The sequence below is a fragment of the Myotis brandtii genome, unplaced genomic scaffold (genome assembly GCF_000412655.1).
Source record: "Myotis brandtii unplaced genomic scaffold, ASM41265v1 scaffold793, whole genome shotgun sequence".
NCBI classification, from domain to species: Eukaryota; Metazoa; Chordata; class Mammalia; order Chiroptera; family Vespertilionidae; genus Myotis; species Myotis brandtii.
The window spans coordinates 711,950-722,884 of record NW_005371193.1 but is presented as its reverse complement, the minus strand read 5'-3'; the positions used below and the strand labels follow the sequence as shown (position 1 = coordinate 722,884).

At 39.7% G+C, this 10,935-nt stretch overlaps 1 protein-coding gene across 1 annotated transcript in view; it reads right to left on the bottom strand.

Moving 5' to 3' along the window:
• Positions 1-6,689: 6,689 nt before the first annotated feature.
• The window catches only part of LOC106724296 (YLP motif-containing protein 1-like), a 31,112-nt gene continuing 26,866 nt past the window's right edge, over positions 6,690-10,935 (bottom strand). Inside the window, exons 3-4 of the mRNA XM_014531172.1 lie at positions 10,427-10,931; positions 6,690-6,829 (exon numbers count right to left, since the gene is read on the bottom strand). Coding sequence (XP_014386658.1) covers positions 6,788-6,829; positions 10,427-10,918 — 534 coding nt within the window. The 5' untranslated portion in view covers positions 10,919-10,931 and the 3' untranslated portion in view covers positions 6,690-6,787. The remainder of the gene's footprint in view (positions 6,830-10,426; positions 10,932-10,935) is intronic.

Below are 10,935 nucleotides of genomic sequence, written 5' to 3'. Positions count from 1 at the left end.
TTTCGGACAGTGGTTGATCACAGGTAACTGAAACTGCAGAAAGGGAAACCACAGATAAAGGGGAACTACTGTATGCATAAATTAGAATAGAATGTGTTTTTTAAATGCTTTCTATTTATTTTAAAAGTCTCACTCTGCCTTCCAAATTATAATGTAATTTCATTTTCTGGAAACCTGTTTTGTGTTTTCACTTTAAAAGATCATAAGTTTAATGTGGAAAACAATTAAGAAAATACAGCTGATCCTCATTATTCATGGATTCTGTATTTGTGAATTTGCCTACTTGCTAAATTTTATTTCTAACTTCAAAATCAATACTTGGGAGCTTTCGTGTTATTTTCTGGACATGTGTATGTACAATGGTGAAAAATTTGAGTCACTTGACTTGCACATCCCAGCTCAGGCAGAACACGGCCATGCCCACCTTTTTGTGTGGCTCTCCTACTGTAAATAAGTGGCCTTTTCAATGGTCTAATTAGGGTCACATTTTTGTTTGCATTTCTGTGCTTTTTAAAATATATATATATTTATTGATTTCAGAGGAAGGGAGAGGAAGAGATAGAAACATCAATGATGAGAGAGAATCATTGATCGGCTGTCTTCTGCATGCCACACACTGGGGATCGAGCCCACAACACAGGCATGTGCCCTGACCAGTAATCGAACTGTGACCTCCTGGTTCATAGGTCGATGCTTAACAACTCAACCACACCGGCTGATCTCTGTGTTTTTTTTATTAGTGATTTTGTTGTTTAAAGTGGCCACCAAGCATAGCGCTGAAGTGCTGAGTAGTGTTCCTAAGTGCCAGAAGGCTATGACGTGCATTACCGAGAAAATATGTTACATAAAGCTTCATTCATGCATATGTTACAGTGTTGCTGGCTGTGAAGTCAATTTTAATGAATCAACAATATATATTAAATAAGGGTCTTTAAACAGAAACACACATAAATCAAGATTATGTCTTGATTAGCTGATGAAAATGTGACCAAAGGCTCACAGGAACATAACCCTTTACTTCCCTTAGGAGCAATGGTTCAGTAGTTACTAATTCAGTGTTCCCAGTTACTTTATAGTTCCCAGTGACTGTATAGAACAAAATATTTCAAATAAAGAGAAATGACTGCATAAAAAAGTAATAACTAATTGTTTAAATCAGCAAAAAAATTTTACCACTCAGAAATAACTACAGGATCTTCATTATCCCAGGAGTCACTATATAATCTCCATGGTTAAAAAGTTGCATAAGGGAAAAAAAGTTGTCATAACACTAAAATATTCACTAATATACTGCCCTGTATATGTCTATAATTAACAACAGCATATATTTCTACTATAATTATAAGGATGCAGGATTTGTTTGTTTGTTTGGGGTTTTTTTTAGGATGCAGGATTTGATAAAATGTGATGTTGGAGAACTTTGAAACTCATTACTGAGAGCTGAGGATCTAACAAAAGTCCTACTGGTTAGCAAGCAAAAATCCTATATATAAAAAGCCTGTGGTTGTGACGCCCTCATGCCGTAATGACCGATCACCAGGAGGCTGCGTGCGCAGCGAGGTGCACGCGGGTGGGTGGGGACTTGACTCTGGTTCTCACGGCGCAGGCTGGACTTGATGCTGCGTCCCCATGGGCGCCAGCCCAGACTCTGACAGGATATAACGCAATATTAAAATATTTCCTCTAATTAATTTCCTTTTAGTGTGCACAAATTTCATGCACCGGGACACTAATAACTTTTATAATAGGAACTACAAAAGAGAATGTTTGACTATCAAAGGTTGAAAAATAGCCCTGGTAAAACTGATAAATTCCTAAAATACTTTTTCAGTATATTCAAAAACTAAATAAAAGATGATCTATAATGTTGCCATATAATTTTGTTAGAAAAATTATAATATGGAATTATAATCTATACTTTTATTTTTTGTTCATTCTAAAACTCAGCCATTCTTTATGATTTTTGAGCTCTGTTTTTTCAAGATTATGTCCCAAATAAATTTTTTACAATAAACTTTTGGTCTCTATGTTAAATGGATTCATTTTATTGGCATTCACTGTGATTTATTATCTTTGGATAACCAGGATTTTCTATATTGCTAATATTTTATTGTATACTTCCCCAATTTTCTATATGAAAGCAGATGCATAAAATATACATAATGTATGTAAACTCTTTTCTCACTTAACATACTGTTTTGTTATCTTTTTTCCACTCATAGGATAATTTTCTTAGAAAATTAACGTTTCACTCTTTTCTTTTATCTGGTACTTAAACATACAGTGTTGGACCATACTGTAGGATGTCAATAAATAGCTGTTAATCAACTGAAGACATCTCTCTAGGCCACTCATTTCTATGCTCTGAAACATGCTCCAATCCACTGGGAAGAATACATTTCATCTCATTAACTCCATTTTGAAGTTTAGGTTATGATTGGGGTTTTTTGTTTTTAATTATCATACACATAATCATCAGCTTCCAGGATATAATTGCTTTTACCATTCAATCGTAAAAACAAGCAAACAAACAAAATAGTACAGTGATCATGATAGTCAACAATAATACAGTATTTTCAACCTTCTTTTATTATTTTATAAAAATTGCAATAGGTTTATCTTTCAGCTTAAGAAAGGCAAATAAGTCTGTTTCTAATAGAAGTTAAAAGTTTCTCTTTTTTTAGTTGCTTTGAAAACATCACCAAAAGATACAAACTATCTGTCACAATTAGAAACTAATGGTTACAGAGATGAAGATTCTTTATGAATTTGCACCTTATTTTCATGCTTCCCATCTTTGTCTTAGACTTAGTCTAGGGTTAAGGACCTTATTAGGAGCTCAAGAATTGCCAGTTTACTGACAGAAGGCACTACAGGTCAATTTCTACTTAATATAAACCCAATAAGCAGGAAGCATATTTAATTCAATCCTAGGACTAAGTTTGGACACATTCTTAAAGCTCTCCAAATGAATAATGATGACATCATTAAAAAATGCCCTCGGTGACCCCAGAAGGATGATTTACTTTCATTTTAGAAAGGAATAAAATCTGCTTACACTTGTTAATGAAGCTGAACTGGTACCTGGTTCTTCTAAATGTCCCATCATATCACACAACTCCATTTCACATGGAATGCTAGCTCACAAATCAGGTCAAATCACAGCATATGTCACATTAAAAAAAAAAAAATTGGCCCGGCCAGTGTGGCTAAGTGGTTGAGCATCCATCTATGAACCAGGTCACAATTCAATTCTCGGTGAGGGCACATGCCTGGATTTTGGGCTTGATCCCCAGTGTGGGGCATGCAGAAAGCAGCCGATCAATGATTCTCTCTCATCATTGATGTTTCTCTCTCTCTCTCTCCCTCTTCCTTCCTCTCTGAAATCAATAAAAATATATTGTTTAAAGAAAGAGACTGGAATTAAAAAGTTAGGATGCAAGAATTATTTTTCACAAATATCATTACCAAAAAAAAGGTGCTAATTTATTCATCAAGCATGTACTGACTGTTGGCTACCAGTACAGTTATGAACTAGGCACTACTAAATAATTTTTCAAGTAGAAAAATATAAAAGAGAATAAGAGAATGAGAAAGTGGGAGTGAGAATGAGAGTGAGTGAGAGAGAGAGAGAGAGGGAGAGAAAGAGCTTTTAAAAGTTAATTTTGGAGGCCATGCCTATCCAGGTTGATTATCATCTATACTAATAAAAGGGTAATATGCCAATTAACCATCACTCCACGACAAAATGGTGGCGCCCATAGCCACAAAGATGGCAGCGCCAGCTGGAGCCATGGAGCCGGCCGGAGTGGGCAAGATGCTTGGCTTCCTTTGTCGCCCCATCTGGGCGGCAGCCACGGAGCCGGCCAGAGTGGGTGGGAGGTGGCTCCAGCCCGGAGCGAAGGCCCAGGTCCCGGGTGCCGGAGGGAAGCCAGTGCCGGCAGCCAGGGAAAGGAAGGCCTATTCTTGCACAAATCTTCGTGCATTGGGCCTCTAGTAAATGCCTATAAAACTAAATGTATTATGTCTTTTATATCCTAAAGTGAAGGGGAGGAGGGAGAACCTGATAAAATAATGTATTAGATTTCCATTTTAAAAATTTACTTAAAATATATTTATTTTCTGTATTTTTGAGGTTTACATTCTACTCCAAGAAATTAAGGACACCAGATAAATCTTAGTTCCATCTTTTTTTTTTAAAAAAAAAACTCCTTTACTTCACTTCTTCCTCCAGTCCCTGCCTTCTTTCTCTCTCCTTCAGTCAAACTTCTTGAAAGAGTGGTCTATACTCACCATCCCCATTTCCTCACCTTCCATCACTCCTCAAATCAATGCAATATGGCTTCAGTCACTATGAAACTGCTCCTGCCAACGTCAACAATAATCTATATGTCAGTAAATGCAAGATATAACTCAAAGTCTTGATCTTGCTCAACCTCTCAGCAGTACATGCCACAGCTGACCACTCCCTCCTCCTAGAAACAGTCTTCCCTTCACCTCTGTGGCACTACACTGTCCTGATTTTCCATCTATCTATGTGGCCTTTTTTCCTGCTGGTTCCCTGAGATACCGAGATTCTGTGCGGCTAGGCTCAATGTCCATTAACCTCTATTCATACTCTACACACTTCTCAGGAGACCTTATCTTTTTCTGTGCCTTCAAATACCATTTTTATGCTGATGACTCACGAGTCTATATCATGTTTCCCAGATCTCCCTTATAGATTCTACACCTACATCTAACTTCCAATTGGACATCTCCCTTTGGACTCTTATGTCTCAAGAACTTGAAACTCAGTAGATCTAAAACTTAACTCATCATTTCCCTCTCATCCCCAGACCTATTCTTCCTCCTTCTCCAGGTTCTCCTAGCTATATAAACAGGGAATATTAGCCGAGTGTCAGGACCGCTCAGGAGGAGTTGTGCGCGCAGACGGGCAGGAGGGGACTGTGTGCCACCCTCACCCCAGCGGCCGCGGGGAGGCTGGGGCTGGGGGCGGGCCAGAGTGGAGACACAACACACGGAGAGGCTGGGGCTAGGGGCCGGCCGGAGTGGAGACGCAACACTCAGGAGCACCTGCTCCCACCCCAGCGGACACAACACAGTGGCTGGTGCTACGTGGGTCAGGCGCGGGTCCCAGCCCCCCACAGGATGCCTCCTCGCGCAATTTCAATCACGCGCTGGGCCTCTAGTTTTGTTAATAAATGGGATCACCATTCACCCAGCAGCCTATTTTAGAAAGCCAGACATCATCACTGATCCCTTCCTCTCCACTACCACTCAATCAATTGGAGTCTAGCACCTAAACATTTCTACAGTCTTCCACTTCTCTCCATCTCCAGGATCACCACCCAAATCTAAGCCACTATTCTCTCTCTCTCTCTTTTTTAATCCTCATCCGAGGAATGAGGATATTTTTTCATTGGTTTTTAGAGTGAAAGGAAGGGGAAAGGGAGAGGGAAGGAGGGAAGGAGGGAAGGAGGGAGGGAGACAGGGAGGGGAGAGAGAGAGAGGAATATCGACATGAGAGAGACACATCGATTGGTTGCCTCCTGCTCTGGGGAGGGGATTGAACTGGGTACGTGCCCTTGACTGAGAACTGAACCCACGACCCCTAGGTCTGAGGGTCCACACTCTAATCACTGAGCAAAACCGGCCATGGGAGCCATTAATATCTCTTGCCTGAATTATTTATTAAATATTCTCTATAAATGACTCCTGTTCCTTTTGATTCTACTCTCTATATTGCACACAGTGAGTTTTTTCAAATGCCAATCTGTCACATTTGGTTGTATAAAAATCTCTCACTACCTTCCTTAGAATAGAGTCCTGATAGGCCCTTCCTAATCTGGTTTATGCCTACAACCATCACCCTCAGATTTTAGTATGCCTTACTGAACTTAATTCCTTGAGCTCTATCTGGTTAATTCCTACCCATTCTTTGGGTTTCACTTAAATATCACTTACAAAGGGAGGCCTCTTCAACTAGGTTAGAACTCCCTTCTATATCCAATCATTTAAAAAAATATTTGTTTTTCACTTACTATGTGCTGGATTCTGAGCTTAAAAAAACACACGCACCTCACCTTTCCCCGGCGGGTATGGAACAATTTAGTGATATTTTATATTTTATAATCCTATATTTTGTATTTTATAATGTGGTAACACCCTGTTCTTCTCTTAGTTACTTAAATATCTTTTCCCCCCATCAGAACAAGTCAATGAGGCCTGGTGTTTACCACTTCATCTCCAATACTAAGCATAGTACCTGGCACATAGTTGCTACACAATAAGTACTTGAAAATTAAATAAAGGACTAAAAACTCAAATAAAATTCAACAGCTTTTCCCAAATAAGTTTTGAGTCTAAAAAGATAAAATCACAATTCATGAAAAAAGACTAATATGCACTTTACCTAGTTAGTCCATTAAATAAACAGAAAATTTAATTCTTGAAAAAATATGCATTCCATTAAATCACCAATGCTTCACTCTGAAAACCAGAAACTAAATGGAAGAATATCAAGCATTTATCCTGTCTTTCCTATACTAACTGTACAGTATTTCCAATCAAACAATCATGGTTCATGAGTGAAAGTATTTCTTTACAGAATTCCATTTAATAAATGCAGAAGAAATGGCATGAAAAAAAATCAGCACATTGTAACCTCTAATGAAGAAATAACTTACTCAGGCAAAGAACATCAATGGATGAACCACTAGATGGAAGGAACATGCAAAATTGATGGGAAGCTTTACAGTGGAGGGACCAGACTGCCGCCCCCTGATCAATCTTGGCACCACCAACAGTGGGACAACCAGGCAGTCTCCTAATGGGATGCAAATGAAGTACACAGCATTACCTAGGTTACAAAGTACACTTGCCAAAAGAAAGTTGAGCTTAAATCTAAAGTTGAGCTTCAGAGTTAACTTCTAGATTACAAAAAACATGGAAAAGAGAAGAACAAGTCAAATGACACCATGATACAACAGACAAATCCAGAATGAGGGACATTCTATGGGACAACCAACAGATTTTTCATCAAGTTCAATGGCATGGGATAGAAAAAGAGAATAGAAGAAATTGAGCTAAATCGGGTGTTCTCAACTGAGGGTGATTCTCCCCCCCCCCTCCCCGCCCCCCCGGGAATATTGGCAATGTCTGGAAACATTTCTGGTTATCACAACTAGGGGCTACTAATAGCATCTAGTAGGTAGAGACAGAGATGCTGCTAAACATCCTACAATGCACAGGACAGTCCCCCACAAAAAAGAATTATCCAAAATATCTATATTGGATCCTGATTTGAACAAACCAACCAAACATAATTGAATCTATTGGGGAATTTTAGCATGGATGATATCAAGGATTTATTTTTAATTCCATTAGTATGAGCAGACAGTAAGGGAAATCTGAATGGATCAGGTATTAGGTGATACAAAGAAACAGTTGTTAATTTTGTTAGGTGTTATAATGTGTTAATCTAAGAAAAGGCTTTTTGGAAAGATGTCTAAGAATATAAGGATGAAATCACATGAGATTTAAGATTTGATTTAAAATATTTTTGCAGGAACCATAAAAAAAGGCCTCGGTGAAGTAAACATGGCAAACTCTTGAATTGCTGAATCTGAGTGTTGGGTATATGGGGGGGAGGAATCATACCATTTTCACTTTTGTGTATAGTAGTCCCTTTTATCTGCAGGAAATACGCTCCAAGACCCCCAGTGGATGCCTAAACCGCAGGTAGTACTGAACTATATATGTACTGTTTTTCTCCTATACATACATACATATCTATGATAAAGTTTAATTTATAAATTAGGCACACTAAGAGACTGACAACAATAAAATAGAACAATTATAACAATATACTGTTATAATAAATGTGGTCTCTCTCAGCAAACTACCACAAATTTTTTCCTTCTTCACAATTTCAAAAATAAAAGATTCGTTCTTACCATAGATCTTAGCAACCTGATCATGTCATTTTTTTTCTTTTCGTATTAAGTCGAGAACTTTCACCTTTCCACTTGAAAGAAGCACTTGACAGCTTCTCTTTGGTATTTCCAAATTGCTAATATATTATTCTTGTGTTTGCATCCATTAAGTTAAATAGGATTACCTGAACACAAGTATGGCAATACTGCAACAGTTAATCTATTAACCAAGAGGGCTACTAATGGACAAATAGAGAAGTAGTTGATACAGGGTGGATATGCTGGACAAAGGGATAGTTCACTTCCATGAGGGACGGAACAGAATGGAGCAAGATTTCATCACGCTACTCAGAACAGCACAGTATATTGAGCATTTCTGGAATCTTCCATTTAATATGTTCGGAGTGAAGCAAAACTGTGGATGGGGTGGGGGGGAGAGGACTTCCGTATGTTTAAAATCTTTCACATGTTAAATGACATTTTCCAAAAACAGAATATAAATCAAAGAAAAATATGCCGAAGGATTAATTATCAGAGATTGGCACTGGCATGAAGAAAATATTTATCATCTAATAAACCCAAGTATCCTAAGTCTAGAACATGCAACTCTTGTATCTTACTCAACAAACCTTTGTGGAGAGCCTATAATTTGCAAGGTACTGTCCTAGGTGCTACAGGAGATAAAAAGATGAGTGAGATAGTCCCTGTCTGCAAGGGACTTACAATCTGAAGAACAGAACCAACTAAATGGCTGAGCTTAGACATGGCTTCATAGAGACCCTGATATTTAAGATGTGCCTTGAAAGCAATACAATTATAGGGGGGAAAGAGGATTGAGGAAGTTGGGATGAATTCTAGACAAAGGTAGGAGAGCCTAAACAGGCTTACAATGCCTGTTTTGATAATAGCCCATTCATTCTGCTCATCTCTAATAGCCTTCTTTCCAACTCCTTTCTTTATGGCTCTCACCAAAGAATTGGAGGCACTGCATATTCAATGCACTAAAAGAAGTTCACTATATACAAGGGTACAAAGGCAGAAAAGCAAAAGCAGTGCTCATGGTATTATATTATGGACAGGTTTGATCACCCTCCCCCCACCCCATAAAACAGTTCGTTTATCTCTCTAAAAGGCCAGAAAAACAGTCCAGTAGAGATGAAGATATAAATGTGATATTTTGAATTAACGCAGTGTTTGACAACAAAAGCACTGGAAAGTTCAGAGTGGGCTGGGGAAAGAGACAAATTCTGTCTCTATAATAGAGGAATCTGGGGGAAATAACCTGGTGGGATGGTACTCTAGCGTAAGCCGACAGAATCACTTACTCTACTGTTTTACCCCAGCACCTCAAGTGTTTTCTCCTTATGATGTGCCAACCCCATCTTGCTTACTTAAAACAACTTGTTTCTGGTCTTAATTTCTAATGCCAAACCACTATAATATTAAAATATCTCATCCCTATCTTTTGGAAATCTTTTTATATGTAAATCTGAGTTTGTAAATTAAAAGGATCTTTTGATTCATTAGGAAATCCAAGATAGATTAGTAAGTGCTAAAAGTCTATTTTAGGAAATCATAAGAAATAATTTATCCACTTCAGTTCTATCTCCTTTCTAAAGGGAAGAATTTATTCCTGCTATCCTATCTGTCTTTGACCGTTGTCTGGGAAGCATCACTTCACATAGAAGTTTTGAGGAATGGCTCTCTCATGAATGAACAGGCATCACACATTTTTTTTTTTTTACCTTGGCCAAATCCCAAGGCTGTTACTCTGGAGTGAACGATAACACCAATGCCATACAGCAAATTGGTCATGTCTTAGATCTTTAAGTGATGTGAGGAAAGTGTGTATGGGTCAATTCCTTACATGACCAATCGACTCCCCAAAGGGTCAAATGTGCAGCCTCCCCTACGTTTTGCACATATATCTATGAACATAATTAGGATGCTCCTGATAAGCACAAGATTTCAATCCTTCAATTGGCGAGACCTTTAAATTCAGGAAGCTGACAGCTTACCTGTGGCCCCTAAAATATTCTTTTAAAGAAGCTAACTGGCCATAAAGTGTATATGCATTTCAAGTGTCAGTTCTTTCAGAAGCTTCTTTTTTATGCCGCCTCTCAAATGGAAATTTTAGTTTAAAATACAATTTTAAAGCATTTTAAAATACAACTTTTAAGCAAAGTCCTTTGCCAAAGCAACAAAATCTCAGAAGTTGGTCCAAGGAAACCAAAGGAATACATCTAAGAAGTAACTTTTGAGCCACCCCACTGCTCTGTGGTGTCCAGAAACATTTTCAGTTTTGATAACCCACACTTAGGTCATTAAAAAGCGGTGAAGTCAGACCCCTGACTCCCCCGGAATCCTCTGGAGTGTCCGTTAGCTCGTCGCCGTGTTAGCATTAGGCGAAGGGCCGGTTAAAGCCCGGAGGCCTGCTCACTTAGGGCCCTCGAGGTGAGAAGAGGAGGCTCGGGCACGCGCTTTCTTACCTGTGGAGTCATCTTAGAAGGATCTGGCTCAGGGGCACCCTGATGCTGCTCAGCATTCTTGCTCTTGGCACCACTCTTCACAGGCTCTTGCGGGGCAGTTGTCTTATTCCCAGCAGCGGTGGCCGGCGGTGGAGGAGCTAGGAGCGGGGACTTAGAGTGGCTCTGGGAAGGGCGGGAAGGCGATGCCTGAGAAGGGGGCAGGTAGGACTGCGAATGGCTCACGTAGGATTGCGAGGAGGAAGAGGGAGGATAAGGAGTGGGCGCCAGGTAGGACTGGGAAGGTGGAGACTGAGAAGGGGACGGCTGGGCGGGAGGCAAGTAGGGGGGCTGAGACGAGGCGGGGGGGTAGTACGAGGGTGGCGGCTGAGGTGGGGGCATGTAAGACTGAGATGGGGGCATATAGGACCCTGGCGGCACAGGGGGGGACGCAGGGGGGGATTCCAGCTCCATGGGAACCAAACCAGGAGGCCCGTCTCGTTGGTGGTGCAGCATCTGGTGTTTGTACTGCT